Source organism: Eptesicus fuscus, chromosome 3, assembly GCF_027574615.1.
Source record: "Eptesicus fuscus isolate TK198812 chromosome 3, DD_ASM_mEF_20220401, whole genome shotgun sequence".
Lineage (NCBI taxonomy): Eukaryota > Metazoa > Chordata > Mammalia > Chiroptera > Vespertilionidae > Eptesicus > Eptesicus fuscus.
Genome location: NC_072475.1, coordinates 54,233,806 through 54,254,725, shown reverse-complemented (window position 1 = coordinate 54,254,725; position 20,920 = coordinate 54,233,806). Strand labels below are relative to the sequence as shown.

The window sequence follows — 20,920 nt, the reverse complement described above, 5'->3', positions numbered from 1 at the left end:
GGCCTGATAACTCACCATCTGGATCTTCTCTGTGGGCCGTACAGCCTCTGGCCCGTCCCCCGGGCAGCCCCTCTGTGACAGCCAAGCGGTGGCCCTCGGGGCTGGCGGCCGGACCCCTGGATTGCTGTTGTTGGTGGAGAAGTTGGCCTTGGGGTCTGGGGCAGCCTGGGGCATGGGTCGAACAGTGGCAGTGGGGGCAGCAGGGGCTGGAGTGCTGGGTGGGGGCAGCAGGGGCACAGGCAAGGGGGCGGGTCCTTCGGGGCTCTGTGCCTCACGCAGGAAGCGCTGGTAGCGCTCCAGGTAGGGCGGGCGCTCAGGCAGCAGGTAGTAGTGGGTACTGCTGACCTTCTTGCCGTCGCGGACGATGGGCAGGATGCAGGGACCAGCCCGTGGGCCAGGTGCCTGGATCACCTGGGGGGTGGCGTACTTGGGGTCTGAGGCAAAGCTCTGGGTGGTGGGCATGGCCTTCCCAGGTGAACTGGAGAGCCGGGGTGGCAGCGGGGAGCTGCCACGTGGCACTAGGGGGCTGGGGGTCCTTGAGCCTTGAGGGGACAGGGGCTCCCGGGGAGGCACCCGGGGAGGGGAAGCAGGTCCAGGCCACCACCCCGTCTCCTCCTCACCCGAGGGGGCTGGAGACAGCTCCCCGCGTGGGCGCGTGGGCCTCGGGGGGATGGGCACCCGGGGGGGCACCTGGGGCTTGTCATCGCCCCCTGGGCTGGGTGAGAGGGCCAGCGAGCTGGCGGGGACCTGCAGCCTCAGCATGCACTCCTGCTGCAGAGCCTGGAAGATCTCCGCGGTCTGGGCCGAGCTGGGCGGCTTGCTGCCGCCCTGCGGAGGGAGGAACAGGTTGTCCTCCAGGGGCGCCAGGAGCCGCGCCTGCTCGGGCACGAAGCCGTAATTCGTCTCACCCTGGCCGGGCCCAGGAGAGACCCCTGCGCCCACCAGGGTGCCGTTGATGGAGCAGACTTCGAAGTCGTCCTCGTCCTGGGCCACATCGTCGTAGGCGGGCGGCGGCGGCAATGGGCGGGCATCCCAGTCCACCACGGGCGTGGGGTGCAGGGGCCGGGGCAGCGCCCGCGTGGGGCTCTGCGGGGGTGTCTTGTCCAACAGGGAGCAGGCATCCATGGCCAGCTGCGCCAGCGAGGGCGTGCAGGGCCGTGGGGACGGGACCACCGGCTCCTCGCCGAAGTCAATGAGCGTGACCTCGGCGCCGCTGCCCCCGCGGCCGGTCTTGGTGCCTGACACCCGGGCCGAGGGCTTGGTCAGCCACAGCCCACGGGGCAAGCCCGGCTTCCTCACAGCCGGCCTCTTGAAGTCGCTGGACAAGGGGTCTTGGTCCTCGCTCACAGGGTCATAGGTTGGTTCTGCAGTGGACGGGAGACCCGGACAGGGAGGCAGTGTCAGGCAGGGGGACAGGGAAGGTGGGGTGTGGGAAGAAAGCCAAGTTGTCCCTCACCCACTCCCCCCGGAAATTGGCCCTCGGCCGCCAAATTCTCAGTGCACAACAACTCCATTCAAACAGGAGGGCAAAGCCTGCTCTGGACACTGTCAGCCCTCTACATGGGCGGGTGAGCCCCTGCCTCCCTCAGCTAGAGCAAGGGACACCCACACCCACCTGCCTCTGATGCCCCTCCATCAACACAAGACCCCAAATGCCCCTGCCCCTGGTTAGCAGCCCCTCTCCCTCCCCGTTACCACACACCATTAGTGCAGGCGGGGGGCTACGGGCAATCTCCCACCACCAGGAGCAACAGGAGCTCCTGGCCCCCCCTCATGAAAGCCCAGCCTCTGCAGGCTGCAAAGGGAGTGAGGCAGCCAGGCAGGGGGAGAGGCAGCGGTGGGCACCAGGACCGCACACCTGCTCCAGGAGCCCAGGCTTTTTTGGGAGGGGGAGGGGCGGGGGGAGGTTGTTGAAAGGAGAGGCAGGCATGCTGGGCCAGGTCAGCAGCCAAAGCTCACAGCACACTCACTTCCCCTCCCACCCAGCCAGCCACAGGGCTCTGTACCTTCCAGGAGAGGAGGAAGGAGAGGAGAGAGGGAGAGGGGGCGGGGGCCAAGGCGCCGAGAGCAGCCCCACTTACTCTGAGTGAAGATGGCAGGCTGAGGTGGGCGAGGTGGAGGCTCCCCTGCAGGAAGGGCCATGCAAAGAGTAGAGGGGGCAGAGCAGGACAGACAGAGGACAAGGGAGGAAGGCAGAGCCAGACAGAGAGCGGAGGGTGGAGAAAGAGAGAGAGAGAGAGCAGTGAATAGGGGCGAGTGAACGTAGAACTAAGAGCAATGGGAAGCAATGGGGCGGCAGGATGGGGGACTGTTCCGGAACGACAGGCCCAGGATCCAGGGGGCGGATGAGGCTCCTGGCCAAGATGAAGCCTGTGGGGTGGTTGTGGCTTAGGAGAGGAGAGGGGGGTTAGAGTGTGAGGAAGGCCCGGCTCTGAGCTTGGCGAGGAGGAGGGTGAAGAGAGCTCAGGCAGCCGATGCAGGGCCGACCGAGGAGGCCCACCTCGGCGGATACAGCTGCCTCCCATCTCCCACCCCACACCCAGCTGGAGCCAGGGACACGGCTGTCGCCTGCTGTGCTGTGCTGAGCCAACCACCGCAGAGCCAGGACAGCCGGCTCGGAGTGCACCCGAGAGGACGGTGCCCCTGGGCAGCCAATGAACTAGGGGACGCCAGGGAGTGGGGGCTCTTACTTTTCACCCTTCCCAGATGCTGGGTGGGGCGGGAGGTGCTCAGTTCCACGCTCAGCAGGTCGGGAGGGTCCATAGGGTTTCCCAGATACAGTCTGTGGGGAGAGCACGGGGTCAGAGGGGCGCCGGCGTGCAGTGGTGGCAGTGAGGACACCTCTGGGGGAGCTGCTGGGGCTGCCCCCTGGGGTCAGGCGTCCAGGGCCCACCTCGACCAAGCCCTGCAGACGTGGGTCCGGGGCACAGGACTCTGACTCCCAGCAGCGCCCTTCGGGAGAGCCGGGCTGCACCCAGGGGAGGGTGTTGTGGCGAGAGGGCAGGGAAAGGACTCCTGGCTGCAAGTCAAACGTCTAGGACTGTCGGGGCTCCAAGAACACCCTACAAGGGCAGAGCTGGCCCTCTGCAACCCCCACAGCACCCCAACCCACACCCAGCAGCCACCTGCTGGCACGCTTTCTTCTCTCCTGCCAGGCCCGGAGGCATCCGGCTACACTCCCCGGTCAGGGTGGGCAGGAGACATCCTTCTGCCCCACTGCCAGGGGCGGGGCCCCCGCCCTGCTCCCAGTTCACCCTCACCCCTGTGCCGACTGTCAGGATCTGGGACTTAGTCACCGGGGCTGATTAAAGCCTGGAGGAATGGGGCTGGGCTGGCACGGCACGCCAGGAGCAGGGCAGAGGGCACCCGGCCTCCTTGGGGAGGGTGCCTGTGCTCTCCTGCCCCAACTCTCTCGGGCCCTCACCTGGCTCCTGTGAGCGAGACACACACACACACACACACACACACACACACACACACACGCGTAGTGTTCTGGTGTGGGGAGCAGGGGAGCATGGAGGTGAAGGGTCTGCTTCGCCATGTCCCTCGGGGCAGTACCGCGTCCGAAGTCAGAGGAGCAAGGGCTGCTGAGAGGGGCCTGGAAGTCCCCGGGCAGCAGAGGCTGGAGGCCTGGTAGGAGGAGCTTCAGGGGGAACCCTGGGGCGGGGCCCCCAGGAAGTGACTAATTCTGCTCCTCTCTGCTTCCCCAGATGCCCCCAGGGACCTCATCCTTTCACTTAAAGGAGACCGCACCCCCTCCCAGGTAGAGCGGGTAGAGCGGGCAGGCAGGCGAAGCACTGAGCTGCTGCCTCACAGGAGCTCTGTGCCGCGCACCTGGGCCGAGCCAGTACTCACTCATCGATCTTGTCGGGGAAGCCCCAGCAGTGGCGGGGGTCGCTGTCGCCATGCCCCGTGTGAATGAAGCTGTTCTGCAGGGGCTGGCTGATGTCGTGGGCCGACAGGCCAGCCACGGAGGTCACCACGTTTCGGGGGAAGGGCCCCACACACAGCGTCCGTGTGTTCTGCCCGCGCCACCAGTAATTCTCAGCCCTGCCCGAAGGAGACGACATGGTCAGCACCAGGGTGTGGTGGGGCGGCCGAGGAGCAGGACCCTTTCCACACCCAGCTCTTCAGCGAGGCCATCGAACCCGCTGGCAGAGGGGACGGGAAGGCTCAGGCCCAGGCCCGGGCTGGTCTGCCATCAGCCTGCCTCCTCCCAGCAGCCCCCCAGGACCACACCCCAGCACAGGGCCTGGCTGTTTGCACTCAGCCTTACTCTAAGCTACCTCGGTGAGTCACCCAGCTCTCCCTAAACTTTACAATAAAGAAACAGGTTCAAACAAGTGGCACGACTTGCCTGCTGTTACCAGAAAGATCGCAGAAGACCCAGGATCCAAACCCAGTTGTTAGTCTGTAAGGCCAGGGCCCTTCTCCCAACCGTGTCACCTCGCCTGCCTCCTCCCGGACAAGGCCGGGGCTCCGGTCCTTTTCTGGCCACCCGGTTTCACTCTCGAGCCCCGTACCAAGAGTTCTGAGCTTCAGGGGCCCAAGGGAGCGCCATGGCAACCCACACTGCACCTCACCCATTTCCACGTCTCCAGTGCCTTCCACCAGCTCCTGCCGGGCTGTGGGACCCTCGCCCTTGCCCCATCCTCCTCCTTGGAGGAGCTCCACTCCTGTCTTAAGACAGGACACAGAAAGGAGCCCAGCCTCCCAGCGTGGCTGGACCACCAGCTCCTCGCTCTGACCTCAGACACAAAACCTGGTAGGCAGCCTAAGCCCCCTGGGGCGGGAGGGGGGGGGGGCAGGTAGAGAACAGAGCGCCCTCCTGGACACTTCAAACACCAATAAGCCACAGGCCCTAAGGCTCCTGCCTCTGCTGCTGGGACCACCCACCCCGAGCGAGGACGTGGGCCGAGTCGGGGCTAAGGCAGAGGTGGTGACAGCGCACGCTGCTGTGGTGGACACGTGTGGCACCAAGCTGCATGCTCTCACTGTCACCCCCCACCCATACGTCACCTGTCCACAGCCAGGCGCGTAAAGGAAGGTCTCCTCCAAACCGCAGCTAGACCGGAGGGACTGGAGGCTGGAAGGAGGCGGAAGGCCTGAGCACCTGGACCCCCCTCTGGGAGGGGGTGCGACCCGCTGGGGCAGCAGCAGCCCCACACGGCGATTTCCAGAGACCCAGAGTCGAATCCCACGAGCGTAACCGTCCTCGGGGAGCCGAGAGGTGAGGTGAGGGATGGGAGCCCAGCCTCCCTGTAAACAAAGCCACTGACCGGCCCACCACAGACACAGCAACCCTGCGATTACCACCCTGCCCTCCGGGTGGGAAGGGCAGGAAAGGAAGGAAGGAGTGAGGACAACACCCGGGAAGGAAGAAAGCCCGTCCGAAAATAGCAGGCCATTCCGAGGAGAAGAGTGCTCCCCCGCCCGGGGCCGACGGAGGGAGGGCGAGGGCCGCCTGCGAAGAGGGTGGGAGGCATGTCTGGCACCGGGGACCCTGCTGCTGCTCTCCCCAACACTCACTGGCTCCCTAGGTTCTGCGGGCCCCTCCACAGAACCGTTTTAGACACCAGCCCAGGGCGGAACGCTGGACTCTGCTCCATACGCCTCGTCAGGGGCCCTCGCTATCCTGGTGAGGAGCACGGCGGAGGCAGAGATGCAGTGCAGAGCTCATGCCCTCCCGTGTGGGCCTGCGCAGAGCCCGACTGGCGGGAGGGCACTCGCCGCTTCTTTCCTTTGCCCACAAGCCAAGCTCCTTCCCTAGGAGCCTCATTTGGACTCACTTCGGAGAGCAAGATGGGGCGCCAAGCCCACCTCCCTTCATCACAGGGATGGCGAGGTGAGAGCCCCCATGCCTGCTGGGCGTCCTGACGCCCCTCAAAAACATCTTGTTCCTAGGAGGGGAAGTCAGAGTGTGAGTGTGTGTGTGTGTGTGTGAGTGTGTGTGTGTGTGTGTGTGTGTGTATGTGAATGTGTGTATGTGTGTGTGTGTGTGTGTGTGAATGTGTGTATGTGTGAGTGTGTGTGTGAGTGTGAGTGTGTGTGTGTGTGTGTGGTTCTGAGTGTGAGTGTGAGTGTGTGTGAGTGTGAGTGTGTGTGAAAGAGGCCCCTTGGAAATTGCACCCCAAGCACATCGGCCTGACAAGACTCAGATGTACCTCCTGAGACAGCCAATGAGTGGCCACTGCTGCGCCACACTGTCCACGTCTCCCCTGAGGCTCATGGGGCTGAGGTTCCAGCAGCCCAGAGAGGACCACGCCCAGTGCTCCCACCAGCCTGCTCTGGCCACACCCTCCCTTCCGCTTCCACCAACAGGCCAGCGTCTCCACAGCAACAAGAGGGCCAGGCCCACCATGCCATCAGTCACTGCTGCAAAGACGGACACAGAGGGGGAGTCCCTGGAGGAGTGAGAAAAGGGCCCAGTACCTCCAGCAAGAACTACTTCCTGCTTCCTGTCAGTGTCCTGGGACAAGAAAAATGTGCAACAGCACCTAGGAAACCCAGGTCTGGCTACAGCGGCCCCAGCCCCATTGGGAACCAGCCTCTGTAATCCCAGCCCCGGTCCCAGTCCTGGCCTAAGGTAATCCAGAAATGGCTGACACATGTTTAAGCATTCAAACCCACCCCACCCACTTCTCTCTGGTGTCCCAGGAGCCCCCGGCCTCGAGGAACACCACAGGCCTTGCCTCCCCGGCCCCACATACTACAGGAATCAGAGGCTCCAGGGACCTGCAGGACTTCAAAGCCTTGTCCCTGTTTTCCAGTTCTGCAAACACCGAAGAGAAAAGTGCCACCAGCCATCCCAGCCTCCAAATAAGAACCCCCGAGAAAGAACAGGCACTGTCTGCCCAATCTAGACCAAGCCCCACAAGCGTGGCTCACACGACATCGAGGTGTCTCTCTGCCTGCTGCCCGGGACCCCGAGAAGCACTGAACCTACATATAGAATCAGAGCCGAGGACAAGGGGGTTCCCAGACTCCGGACCAGGAAACAAATACCGGAGAGAGCTTCTGGCAGACTCATTCAACACCGACAGAAGGGGCCAGATACGGAGAGAGCCGAGAGCCAGGCTAAGAGGAGACGGAGAAACGGCCAGCAGCCCACACGTGCAAACACAGACCCAAAGGGACACACAGGAACAGAGAGCCCATCCACCCGGACACCCGGAGACAGAGCCAGCCCAACAGAGACCCGGGCCCTGAGAAAACAAGGGGGCAGGGGTGAGGCTCTGGTACCACGGACATACAGGCCCACTCCCAAAGCCCCACGGCTGTCCCGGCCTCCCGCCCCTCACCTCCCACCTCGGAGCCGCTCCAGGGACCAAGGGCAGGCACTGTGGTCCACGTCGCCGGTGCCCTGGAGGAGGAGCCCAGCGAGCCCACACTGGCAGGCAGCAGGGAGTCTGTGACAGAAGGCGGGGCAGGGCATGCCCACGGCAGCCTCCTGGGAGGAGCGGTCCCCTCCTACCCCCTTCCTCCTCCCCCGCCCCCTCCCTTGCTCCAGAGGTGACCCGGGTGCCAGCCAAAGAGACACACGCCTTAGAAACACAAGGAGCTTCTGAGTCACCCCTGAGGAACACTGGGCCTGGCACACAGAACCCCCACTGAGAGCAGGGACGGGGCAAGTGAGGACTTGGGGACTGCAGGGCACGGAGCGGGCAGGGTCCTGGGTTCCTGGAGGTGGGAATGGCTGTAGGCCCAGACTTCTGGCTTGCGAGCTGCCATGCACCTCCAGAGGGGCCCTCACCCTAATCTTCCTATTTCCAGAATGTTCCCCAAAAGGCCAGGCCTGCAGTCCCTTCTCCTGGCCCCTCAGCTCCACACCACAGACTATGTTCCTTCCTGTCCCTCAGGCCTCTATCCTAGAAGCTCTCTGCTTTCGGCCACTGCCACCAACACGCTGGTATTAATGCTTGTTCCCAGACGCTGTGCCCACAGGCGATGGGCGCCTGGCCTAGGATGAGGTGCTGGGGCCACGGCAGGTGCAGGCCATGCTCCTGCACCACCAGCCTGGGTCCCAGCACCAACTCCATCACTGACGCAGCCCAGGGGCTCCGCCCTGTCACCAACCCCCACGTGGCACAAGGTTTAACCAGAGGCCCCGACGCCCCACGCCTGAGGTCCAGGTGGAAAGGGCTCTGTGGGGAAACAGCCTCTGCCCCATCCCTGCCTGCCTGAATCAGAGGAGCTGGGACCACAGGGCATTCCCTCTCGCTCCCTCCCTCCCTGGCCCTCCATGCCCACCCACCACCTACTCCAAAGGTACCTCAAGCTCGCCCTGCCCCAACCAGTCCCTCAGACACCCCGAGGCTCAGATAACAGAGGGTGGGGTGAGGGGTGGGTGGAGCTCCAAGGCAGGCGTCTGTGGGGCTGTGGGGGCTGCTGGTCGGAGATGTGACTCAGAAGATGCTGCTCACAGGCAGAGAGACACGCTGCCAGGAGTGGCGGGGACGGAAGGCTGAGGAACAGAGGCCCTGAGGGGGAGCCTGAGGACGGGGGCCAGGGTGAGAGGCCCCGCAGAGGACCGAGGGGAGTCCTGGGAGCAGCAGGGGGGCTCGGTGGGAGGGTGAGGCTGCGAGGGTGGGCGTGGGGCTGCCTTGGGGCTCTGAAATGCACCCAGTCGGGTAGTGAAGAGTCCTTATCGTGCCCCACCTGGGTGGCTCAGTTGGTTGGCGCATCGTCCCATACACCAAGAAGGCTGTGGGTTCGGTCATGGCACATGCCTAAATTGTAGGTTTGCTCCCCAGCCGGGGCAGGTGGGGGAGGCAACTGTTCGATGTTTTCCTCTCACAGCGATGTCTCTCTCTCTCTCCATTCCTCTCTCCCCAAAATCAATGAGCATTTTCCCCAGGTGAGAATTAAAGAAAAGAAAAAGAAAAAAAAGAAAGAGTCCTTCCCCTGGGAGGAGGTGGGAAGGGAGGGGAGGCTTAGAGGAGGAATGCTGAGGAGTTCCAGAGTCTCCAGGTGTGGCCCTGAGGCCCTGACCCACACAGCCGAGGCCGGAGCCGAGTGGGAAAAGGGTGACGGAGGCGGACCTCGCAGGGGAAATCCCTCTGAGCCGTGCACCTGCAGACTCGGCCCCCAGCGCTCAGATGCAGACCCGGCCCTGTCCTCCCTGCCTGCACAGCTCAAGCCTACCACAGCCTGCGTATTGCCGCGAGGACCTGGAGGCAGGGCCTCGGAGAGCCTCGGCCCGCAGGACCTCCACACTGCGCTCCTGGAGGCGGTGCAGGTGCAGCCCCAGGCCCCTACCTCCCCTCGATGACGGTGATGACATCGTTCATCTGGATGTGCAGCTTGTCTGGCTCCTCAAAGTCCTGAAGGGCCCGCATGTCGGTGGGCTGGGCCTGCGGTAGAGACAGGTCACTCCCCGCTCTGGGCCCGACCCCTGCTGGGATAGCCCAGACCCCGTGGGCAGACCTGCCCTTACCTCCAGCAGGAAGTCCCTCAGGGCCACGAAGGTGGGCCTGTCCTCCGGTTTGTGAGCCCAGCACTGGACCATGACATTGTAGATGTCTTGGGGGCAGTCCTCGGGCCGGGGAAGACGCTCCCCTTCCTTGTCGATCTTATGCAGGATCTGGAGAGGGGGTGCAGTCTGAGTACAAGCGGAGCGCCCAGCTCTTCACGTCCCACCCTCCCTCCGGCCCACGGAACACCTGGGGCTTTGGGCTGCCGTGCCCGCACCCCGGAGAAGAGGTCTGCCTCTCGTGGGGGACAGAGTCTATCCCCAGGCCTCACTTGTATCCCCAGGTCTGGGCCTCTGCACAGGAGGCTGTGGCAATGACGAAGAATGGGAGCAAGCCCCACCTGTCCCTCTCCTGACCGCTGGGGGCCCTTCTCTTCGCTCAGCTTTCTGAGAGGTCACACAGACATGGAGCCTGGGGGACAGGACTCCCGCAGGTAAAAGCCAGTTCTAACAGGGTCAGGTTGGGAGCCAGGAATCAAACCAACCCCCTCCCACCCTATAGGGAGCACATCCCCAGCCCCTCACCTGACTGCCATTAAGGCCAATCCAGGGCTCCTGGCCGTAGGTGAACATCTCCCACAGCGTGACCCCAAACATCCAGGTGTCGCTGGCATGGGAGAAGGTGCGTGTCTTCAGGCTCTCAGGGGCACACCTGGCAAAGGCAGGGGTCAAACAGAGGCCTCTCCGAGCATCCTCACCCACATCAGCCCCAATGGACATAAAATGCTCACTCAACAAACATGCCGCTGCCCCATGTACTAGGCTCCACAGCAGGTACTAGGGACGTGGTATGAGGAGGAAGGGCAGGGCGTCCCGACTGTGGGATACACAGATTTGCAGGAAATAATGAATGCTCAGGTCTTTTACCCACAGGCGGCCTACAGTGGGAAGAGGGTGAAGCTGCCAGGTCAGGAAAGCAGGGAAAGGAAGACAGTCAAAGGCTCTAGGAGGAGCAGAGGGAGGGGGAGAGAGCTCAGGCTGTTTTGTAATTGTGGTGGGAGGATGACAGTTTCCAGATTTGGGGCAGGATCCTAGCATTTGGGTCATTTCAGCAGGAAGGTGTGGGTGGGAAATCTGGATGGGGCGTGGGGGAAGGACACAAATGGGTGAAAACAGTCACACCAGCTTCACACAAATACCCCACACGCTCTCTGGGGTGCCCTCTGGCCGAGGAGGACAAACACCACTGCAGCGAGGCTGGCAAAGGGGAATTCCAGCAGCGCCGAGGCGCAGAGTGAGGAGGAAGCCACTCTGGATGAAGAATCAAAGGATCGCTCATGGGACTGGACTAGCCCTGCCACCCAAAGGGGGTGGAGCCAGACAAGTCACTCCAAGCCTCCTATTCCTCATCTGTGAAATGGGAATAATAATAATCTGCTCACTTCACAGAGCTGTTCCAAGGGGGCTGCATAAAAATAGGTGACCTTGCCCTAACCGGTTTGGCTCAGTGGATAGAGCGTCGGCCTGCGGACTCAAGGGTCCCAGATTTGATTCCGGTCAAGGGCATGTACCTTGGTTGCGGGCACATCCCCAGTAGGGGGTGTGCAGGAGGCAGCTGATCGATGTTTCTCTCTCATCGATGTTTCTAACTCTCTCTCCCTCTCCCTTCCTACCTGTAAAAAATCAATAAAATATATATATTTTTAAAAATAGGTGACCTTATAATTACCATCCAAACCAGGATGCTTGGGTACGAAAGGGGGTGCTATCAATTACTCCAGGACAACAGGCACAGCCTAGGATGCATGATCCCCTAGGTATAAAGTCCATTACTAAGTAGGGTGACTGTACATCCTGGATTAGAAGGGTTTTCCGGCCAGCTGAACTAGACCGACGCCTTCCACCTCAAAGCAGGGAGACCAAGCTCCTTAGGGTGCTTTTGACACCAGAGGAACACACTGGTCTCAGCACAGGACTGGCTCACACAGGGGCCAGGGCAGAGCCAAGGTGAACATCCCTGCTCACGGAGGACAAAGTCTAGCCTGGTCTGGCCCTGCCTTCCACTAGCTCCACCTGGAACAGGCTTACCAACCAGTCTTTACCTGGCTAACTTCTGATATTTTAGGAGCTTAATACTGAGTTCTCCAGAAAGCCCTTATGAGTCCCCACAGCACTTATCCCTGTGTTCCAGGGCCTGGCACATGAACATTCCTGAATGAATGAGTGAATGAATGGGCACACAAGGACACCCCAGGCCCAGAAGAGACAAGGGTTGTTGTGGGTATAAAGGACCCAGATACTCTGAGCCTCGGTGAGCGGGGACCAGGGTGGGGTGGGTGGGGCCCAGGCTCTGAGGCAAAGCCCTCACCAGGCAAAGGGCACCTTGCGATGCTCCTGCATGACATAGTGGTCGTCATTCTGGGGTAGTGCTCGCATCAGCCCGAAGTCCCCAATCTTGACCAGGTCGCGTGTGGCCAACAGCAGGTTGCGGGCAGCCAGGTCCCGGTGAATAAAGCGCTTGGATTCCAGGTAGCCCATGCCCTCAGCCACCTGCACAGCATAGCGGCTCAGAGTCCCCAGAAGGAAGTGGCCCTGGTGCTTGCGAAGCCGGTCCAACAACGATCCCAGAGGCGCCAGCTCTGTCACCTGAGGCCACAGAGAAGGTGGGAGGAGTAAGTGTGGCTGAGCCCTGCCCCGCCCTCAGCATCCTGCCAGAGCCACGCTCACTGCTCCTTCCTGGCCTGGCCTCTGCGGGCCTCTAGGAGTCCTACAGCTTCCCCAGCCTCTCTCTCCAGGCAACGTGGGAAACGGAGGCCCAGAGAAGCAACCCGAAGAGGCTCATGTTAGAAATCCCAAAGATTACACTCTAGGACCAGCTCCTCCCACAGGTGTTACTCTGCCAATGAGTACAAGCAAAATGCAGAGGTGGACACGGTCAGTCCCAGGCTAGGCCCCTGTGAGCCCCTCTGCCACCTCAGGTGGGGGACCACAGCAGGCTCTGGGGGGATCCCTGACCTTCGTCAGGATGGGAGTAACCACAGCACAGGCAGGAGAAGGGGCGGGCCTGGGGCCCGGAGACCACAGCCAACTCACCATCTTCATGGGTGGCGTGAGCACCACACCATAGAGGCGAATGAGGTTTCGGTGGTCAAGCGAGTGCATGGCATTGACTTCCCGGATGAAGTCGTCCATGGCCTCCGGCTGGCTCAGCACATCGGGCTTCAGGCACTTCACAGCCACACTCACCTGCCCAGAGTGGAGATTGCACGGAGTCAGGACAGGCCCCAGCCCCCAGCACTCTGAGCCAACCTGCTCCTCCCGCCAACTAAGCTCACACATCCTGGCTTCAGATCTGCTCATCTGGGTGGGTGAGCACGGCACCGGTGCCCTGGCCTGGCTGGGGAAGGGCAGCTGGCTGACCCCCAGGGCCATTCGCTGGGTCTCCCTCTCCTGAGGGAGTGCCCAGATTAAACAGCAACCATTTGGTGAAGATGACCAGTGTGAGACGGGACGTTAAAATGTTACAGACGTTATAAAACACGAAAAGCGGTTTTGGTGAAGGAGGAAAATGCTTTAAATATAATAATACCAAACCACGAATCTATGGTGACAGAAGTCAGAACAGTGGCCTTCCCTGGAGGAAGGAGACACTCAGCACAGAGGCAGGAGGGAGGCCAGGCGGCGGGAAACGCCCGATGCCGTGACCTGGGCGTGGTTCCCTGCGTCTGTGCACAGGTGAAAATCCACTGAGCTGGACACGCAAGAGCTGCGCGTTTTATTATGTACACGCTATTGATCCCTCTGGGGGGAAATTTTAAATAAAATACCAAGAGAAAGGGCAAGATTTCAGAAGTTGTATTTAAAATTTGTATCTTAGCTAAATCCAACAAAATACCTGAGGGGGGGAAAAAGGCAGAAATGCTAGCTGCTTCCTGACTGATGAAAGTACAGCCATTTCCCCCTTGTTTTTAAAACAGTTTCCAAACTTTTATAGTAAGTAAGTTATTTGTGTAATTTTAAAAAGAAACAGCTGTGTCTGGGTAAACCTGAGTGAGAATCCAGGGCAAGGACTCTGCGACCTGTCCCCACCCCCTTCACATCCTGGCCGAAGGGCCAGAGCCACTCGGAGGGCAGAGTGGGGGGGGTCTCTGCCGGTCTCCTAGGGGCCTGTCTCCTTGCTACACCCCACAGGACCCGGACAGCTCACCGTCTTCCCCGAGGGGGCGTCCCACTCGCCCCTGCGCACCACGCCGAAGGAGCCATCTCCGAGCTTCTCGAAGAGACGCAGGTCCTTCTCCCCAATGAGGCAGGTGAGGCTCTGCAGGGGCCCCTCCCCTGCGGGGCCACCAGGGGTGGGCGAGGTCTTCGGGAAGGTGCTCTGAGAGTGATGAGGGGGGAACTCAGCCTCCAGCCGCTTTCCACTGAACACCTGTGTGAAGGCAGCCCGAGGCCAGATGGAACCCTGAGGCCACAGTCCAGTCCCAGCCGGCCCTCACCCAGCCTCCAGAGAGGTCCTGGCTTTGCCGAACTGCCGGGGGCAGCCTGGCTAGAGGTCCAAGCCCCCTCCTGACCACACCCCCACGACAGGAACCCAGAGCTGCGGTGTGGCCTCAGGGTGTGTGTGTGGCAGACATGGACTGGCAGGCATGTAGCTTGTGGCTACTGTGGCCCCACACCCAGCTGGGGGACCCGGGGCAGCCCAAAGCTACTCTAGGCACCACCTTCTACGCCATCCCTCCCTTTCTGCACCTCCTGCCCCGAAGAGACTCCCGGCCCTAACCAGAGCCGATGGGCAGGAGCCGGAGGGGCCTGCCACAAACACCTCTCTGTCCATTTTTAGCCTCGGCCCCTTCTCTGGGCTGCCCATTTGGTGCTGTCTGTCTCCACCCTCCCCGGGGAGCCGGCTGCCCTTCTTCCTGCCAGCGCAGAGGATAATTTGAGCCTGAGGTTAGGCTGTGAGTGTGTGTGGGGTGCAGATGAAGCAAGGCCTTGCTGGGGAAGGGCCTGGGAAGACAGCTGGGTTTCTGGAGGGGCGCCTAGAGCTGAGGGCTGAGGAAGGAGGGAGACGAGAAAGAACTCTGCAGCCGGAGCTGGACAGGGAAGAGGACAGAGGTCAGGGGACAGGAGGAAGGAGGCCCTGAGGGTCAGAGCTGGCCTGCCAGTTGGATTTGGCCACCCCTTGGCTTCAGGCTGCAGAGTCTACCCAGCTGGGCCCTGCCCCCAAAGCTGGAAGAGTCTTATCGGTCCGGACAGGCTCCAATCCGAGAGCCTCTTCTGGCTGCTGCTCTGTCCTTCCTCCCAGTAACTGGAATCCCTGACGCTTGCAAACCATGTTCAGCTGACAGGACGGTGCACACAGCCGGTGAGGTGAGGTGAGCTGGCCAAGTGTGGCAGCACCGTCTTACTGAAGACATGCCTCACGCCTCAAGTCTGGAGAGGTTCAATGACCGGCCCGGAACCTCCTGCGAGTCCACGGTAGATCCAAGACCCCGGAAACCTGGCACACTGCACAGCTTTTCCCTCCTGCCTTCACCCGCCCCAACATGCTCATTCTTCCCTAAAACCTGGGCAAGGGACCAGGACAGTGTCCCCAGAAAAGGCCACAGGATCCCAAGAGACAGCCCCTTTGCCAGATCGCAGCCAGGAAATCTCTGCTGTCCAATCCGGTCCAACTGTGCTGCCCTGCCTGCCCCCCACCCCAGCCCTGAGGCCAGCAGTGGGGAGGGAAGGCCCTGGCTGTTTCATTTCCTCCCTCATTGTCTTCCAGACAATGGGCAAAGTTCCACTGAGTCAGACAGGGACTCACCACTCCACAGACCCAAATTAGGACAAAGGGGGGGCGGGGGAGGGGAGCCTGTGGGGAAAGGAGCTGTCAGCAAAGCCAAATGACCAGAGGAACCCTCCACAGACTAAGGAGGGTGGGGAAGAGGGAAGCAAAGCAAAGATGTCCTGGGTTCAGACAGTCCGCACCGCCCCAGGCTTGACACCAGCCCCGATACTCAGACAGAACAAGGGCTCAAGTTACGGTGTACTTGTCAGCCGGTGCCTGCTCCAGGCCCAGCACCGTCGCTTAGCGGGAGCGGATGTGAAGCCATGGCTGTACACAGGCTACTCACGTGCCGTCTCTAGCGGAGACAGACACTTAGCCAGGCAGCTCCACAAGTGCCCTGCCCGATAAGATCCTGGAGGAGGGAGGTCTGTACCAAGTGTGAGATTATACTGCCCAGGAATGGGGGAAGTTTCCTAGGACTGACATCAGAGTGGGGCCCCACGAGGCTGCTCCAGCACGGCTCACTCCTCGTCCACCTACCTTGCTCATCCAGGACTTGCGCTTGCACATGGCCTTTCTCCTCTTCACAGCCTCCCACAGCCGCCGCTGGCCTGCAGGGGGGACAGGGAACCCAGTGTTATTAAAGCTCACGCCCCACCCCCCCCCCGGCCCCGAGAGGCCCCTGCCCACTGCAGGCTCCCTCTGTCTCCCGTGGCGAGTCCACCACTAGATACTGCCCAGCACAATGAAACCAAGGAAACAAACCATCCCAACCAACCAGGGGCTGCAATTATTAGATGATCCTGCATTCCATTTCCAGGCAGTGGTTCTTGAATTGGATGGAGGTATTTAACCACCAACACCGACCAGTAGTTCTCTGTTCCAATTTTCAAGAGCAAAGGAAATCAAGGTAATAGAATTTTCCCCAATTTTGAGTTTTTCTCCCATAAAATGTTGTTATGTGACTGGCATCAGACACCAACTCTCCAGGCCAAAAGTAGCAGAAGTCAATGTCTAATTCAGCACACTACTACTTATTTAGCTACTTTAAGTTGAATGCACAAATAAGTGTCTATGTCCTATAAGGAGCACCACGCGTTCTATATGCTGTGACCACTACTTTTAGGATCAATACGTCCTGGTTGAGCAGATCTTTGTGAGAGAGACAGAGAAAGAAAGACAGATCAAGAGAACATCAGCAAAACCATCTGAGGGTTTTTATCTTCTCTTCTTCATACAAATCTCTGGATACTGAACCCTGGTGTTCAAAATGGTGACTAGAACAGACTCAATTCTACAGGTATAAAGGAGGAGAAGATGGAAGAAATACGTCCTACAACTGTCTGAACAAACCACAGGGGCGGGAGTTAGTTCTGAGTGGCCAGAGCTTTAAGGAAGACTCCTCAGAGTCCCCTTCACCTTTACAAGTGCAAACTGTTCTCATGCACTAACCGTGTGCGGCATCGACCGAGGCCCCTCCACCCCACCCCGGGGGCTCTCGGGCAGGCAGGGAGGGTTCTCAGCTATGCCACTCCGTGCAATGAAGCAGGGAGGACCTTCCCTGTGCTTGGCAATCCTGAGGACAGAGGAGGCAAATGGTCAGGGGGGAAACGACGCGCAAGGCCAAGGTCCCCACCTACCAGGCCGGCCCATGCCAATCTTCTCCAGGTCCTCGTTCTTGACATACTCAAAGTGCGACAGGCGGGTCACATTGAGGTCGTCGCGGAGCCGCAGGAAGTACTGCTGCAGCTGCACCTCGGACAGCAGCTCCAGCAGCCAGCCTGTACCCTCTTCTGGCTGCATGCTGCTGCTCCCCAGCCTCTGTGGGGAAGAAAGAGTCAATCAGGGCCCGGCCGACGTGGCTCAGTGGTTGAGCATCGACCTACGAACCAGGAGGTCATGGTTTGATTCCCAGTCAGGGCACATGCCTGGATTGCAGGCTCGATCCCCAGTGTGGGGCGTGCAGGAGGCAGCCAATCAATGATTATCATCGTGGATGTTTTTCTCTCTCTCTCCCTCTCCCTTCCTCTCTGAAATCAGTAAAAATATTTTTTTAAAAGACAGCCATAAAAAAAGAAAGAAATATATTAAAATAAATAAATAATTTTAAAAATATTATTGTTTTTTTTTAAAAAAAGAACGAATCCGGGAACTAGGGATACAGGGAGGTAAAAGGGGATCCTGCCCGAGTGCCCTGGGCTCACCCACATCCCACTATGCTACTTCCAGGATGGATTAAAATCACCTTCTTGCTCCTCAAATCAGCTGTACAGAATAGCAGATACCCACCTGCCCCTTTCTTGCCAGCAACAAGGGTAGAATTAGGACAGCTGGGATACAGCCCAGGCGCTGGAGTCAGGGTCTTACTCACAAAATCTGTGGCTCAGGGACCTGAGATCAACCTCTGTGTTCTCAGGTTCCCAGTCGGCTCAAACGCTCTTGGGGCCACAAACCCTTTGAGGATTTGATGAAAATGATTTGTGTCTCCAGGGGAAATAACACATTCTTAATCGTAAAGTTTCACTAAAAAAATGGGAGGTGACAGGGTCCCTTGAGACACATCCATGGGTTGGTTCTCCAGACCTGATGGACCCCACAGAAAGGACTCAGGACTAGGTGAGTCCTCCCAACGCTTGACAGAGCAGAGCCTCTCTCCCCAACCCAAAGCCCTCCCCACAAGTGCCTCCAGGACCACAACGTGGGAGACAGAGGGACAGGCAAGGGCTGGGGAGAGCGGGGGCTTTCAGATCCAGCTCGAAGAGGCAGCAGTGCTCAGCTCCTGTCAATGGCTATCACAACAGACTATGGCCCGGTATTGCCAAAATTTGCAATTCTTAATCGTAAAGTTTCACTAAAAAAATGGGAGAAATACTAGCTATCTAAATCTACATGTGAAATCAGTAATAATAAAAGCGCAATATGCTAATTAGACCAGACGTCCTTCCTGACATCCTTCCAGACGAAGCCGGGGCTGCGAGGGAAGCCCAGGTCCCAGGTGCCAGAGGGAAGCCGGTGCCAGCAGCCGGGGGAAGGAAGGCCTACTCTTGCACGAATTTCGTGCATCGGGCCTCTAATCTTGCCATATACATTTTTTTTTTTTTTTGAAAAGGTAATATAAGCACATGGTAAAATATTCAAAAGGCACACAGGAGCCATAAAGTCTCATTCCCTCCTCTATTGCACAGACACCTAGCTTCCCTCCCCAAAGCCAGATGCCATCAATAACTTTGCAGATCTTTCCAGATTTTGTTTTGTTTTTTAAGGAGGAGCTTTCTTCTAAAGCTTTTAATGTGTTTTTTTTAATCCTCACCCAAGGGTTATTTTTCCCATTGATTTTTTTAGAGAGTGGAAGGAAGTGAAGTGGGAGAGAGAGACAGAGAAAGAAAGACATTCACTGGTTGCCTCCCATTCACACCCCAACCTGCCCCGACCAGGGCCAGGGATCAAACCTGCATCCCAGGTACGTGCCCTTGAATGGGAATTGAATCTGCGACCCTTTGGTCCAAGGAATTTTTAGAGTGGAAGGAAGGAGGAGAGACAGAGAAAGAGAAACGTTGATGTGAGAAAGACACATCAATTGGTTGCCTCCCGCATGCACCCCGACCAGGGCCAGGGATCAAGCCTGCAACTAAGGTATGTGCCCTTGACTGGAATCAAACCCAGGACCCTGCAGTCCACAGGCCGACGCTCTATCCACAGAGCCAAACTGGCCAGGTATCTCCTGACTTTTTAACTATGTCAACTAATTCAAGTTTGAAACACACACACTCACACACACACACACACACACACACACACACACACTCTCACACAACATACTCTATGTTGGCCAAACAACACGTGTTTGCAGGCCACAATCAGCCAAAGCCCCACCAGTGAGTGACCTCTGATCTACACTTCCTTGGGCCCAGAAAAAGAGGCCAGTGGCACCCTCAAAACTAAGCAACCTGACCCACCAGACACCCAGCCCATCCCTGTCCAAGTAAGACACCTCAGAGCTGAGAGCTTGGCCAGGCCAGCCCCTGGCCCATGTTCAATCCCAGAGCTATTTAACAGGGAGGAAAAGGCAAGAGGCTAAAGGTCAGCTGCCCGAGACCTCATCCTCCCCAACTTAGAGGTTGCCTTGTCCCCCAGCTCTCATCACAGGTCACACTGAAAAGCAGGCTCTCAGAGCCGCTCACAGCCTGGGCCCAGCACGAGCCTCCCGCTCCCACAGTTCCCAGCGGTGCTGCCAACCCAGTGCCAGGAGTCCAGACTTTCCCAGGCAGCTCGGGCAGTACAGAGTGACAAATGGGAACCAGAGGACCTCAGTTCAAACCCGGGCTGGCTCTCCTGCCAAGGTGGCTGGGCCACAGGGGGTTCCCAAACTGGAAGCCGGAACCCTTTGCCCAGAAGGTTCTCAGGAAGGCTGTACAGCCCCCTAGAGGGCGTTTCTGGTGGTCACAATGTTGGGGGGCCACTGGTGGCCTTTAGGGGAGACAAGAATGTGAGTTATCCTGTAATGCACGGGAGAGTTTCACACACTGTCCCAAATCCCATACAACTTAATTCACGGACGTGAAAAATCTGTTTGTAGCCCTAGCCGGTTTGGCTCAGTGGATAGAGTATCAGCCTGCAGACTGAGGGGTCCCAGGTTTGATTCCAGCCAAGGGCACATGCCTTGGTTGCAGGCTCAATCCCCAGTGTGGGGCGTGCAGGAGGCGGCCGATCAATGATTCTCTCTCATCATTGATGTTTCTATCTCTCTCTCCCTCTCCCTTCCTCTCTGAAATCAATAAAAATATATTTTTAAAAAATGTGTTTGTAATTATCTGAATCTAGAGTTGAATTTCATTTTACATTTGAACAAAAAAGTATTTTTGCAGTCTTGATACATACTGAATTTTTCCGGAATGGAACTAGCGTACTGTGTAAACTGAGGGAAAACCGGCCTTTGCTTTGTTCAGAACTTAGCAAAAGTGGTTCACTATTCAAAAAAAAAAAAAAAAAGTCACTGAAGGCAACCCATCCTCATTCTTTCCAAACACCCCTCGGTCAGCACTTGCAGAGGTGCTTCCTGGTGGTTCTACGTGAGGTCTTAGCGTCTCCTTCACGATGTCAGAGTGTACTGACATGGAATACGTGAAGTGGCGTCATTACTTGCCTTTTATTTCTCTTTTATAGTACAGGTGGCATTGCATTTGCTGACTGACTGACTATAACACACACGGTAAGCATGTTATATTTCTGTTAATTTTAAGAATAACAATAAAAATAGCTAACACTTCAACTCCATTACTATATGCTGGGCACAGTGCCAAGCATTTAGCAGTATTAACTCATCCTCAGAAAACCATCTGTTATAAACAAGGGGTGTGGGCTTAGGAGGGAGGGACACCACTGCCTTCCAGAAGAAAACCCCAAAGGTGCACTGTGACATCACTGCCCTCAGAAAGTTTCCATGGCCTGGGCCGGTGGGGCGGGGCCAGCTTCCTCACGGCCAACCCATCCCCAACATGGCTCAGCCCCCAGATGGGGCTTGCCACCAGGGCAAGCGGTCTGAAGGTCCTCTCCTCTTCTTCCCCAGTGCCCAAATTCCAGGGCTCCAGGGTCCCCATGCCCACCCTCCTCTGGGGCAGGAGGCAGCCGCTCCTAAGGACAGCTCAAACCCACGCTCTGGTGTTCAGGGCTAGGGAAGACCCAGAGGTCCCTCCCCTGAAAAGCACAGCCCAACCTGTTCCTTTTCCCTGAAATAGCAG

At 58.7% G+C, this 20,920-nt stretch overlaps 1 protein-coding gene across 4 annotated transcripts in view; it reads right to left on the bottom strand.

The window, feature by feature from the left end:
• The window catches only part of TNK2 (tyrosine kinase non receptor 2), a 47,761-nt gene that overhangs the window by 4,065 nt on the left and 22,776 nt on the right, over positions 1 to 20,920 (bottom strand). For 3 of the 4 annotated variants that reach the window (XM_054713891.1, XM_054713888.1, XM_054713889.1), the window contains exons 2-12: positions 16,823 to 17,003; positions 15,723 to 15,793; positions 13,620 to 13,841; positions 12,506 to 12,658; positions 11,781 to 12,058; positions 9,998 to 10,124; positions 9,437 to 9,583; positions 9,259 to 9,353; positions 3,856 to 4,050; positions 2,691 to 2,782; positions 16 to 1,364 (exon numbers count right to left, since the gene is read on the bottom strand). In XM_054713891.1, coding sequence (XP_054569866.1) covers positions 16 to 1,364; positions 2,691 to 2,782; positions 3,856 to 4,050; positions 9,259 to 9,353; positions 9,437 to 9,583; positions 9,998 to 10,124; positions 11,781 to 12,058; positions 12,506 to 12,658; positions 13,620 to 13,841; positions 15,723 to 15,793; positions 16,823 to 16,985 — 2,892 coding nt within the window. In that variant the 5' untranslated portion in view covers positions 16,986 to 17,003. Of the gene's footprint in view, positions 1 to 15; positions 1,365 to 2,081; positions 2,127 to 2,690; positions 2,783 to 3,855; positions 4,051 to 9,258; positions 9,354 to 9,436; positions 9,584 to 9,997; positions 10,125 to 11,780; positions 12,059 to 12,505; positions 12,659 to 13,619; positions 13,842 to 15,722; positions 15,794 to 16,822; positions 17,004 to 20,920 lie in introns of all 4 variants that reach the window. The other variant, XM_054713890.1, reaches the window with a different exon arrangement.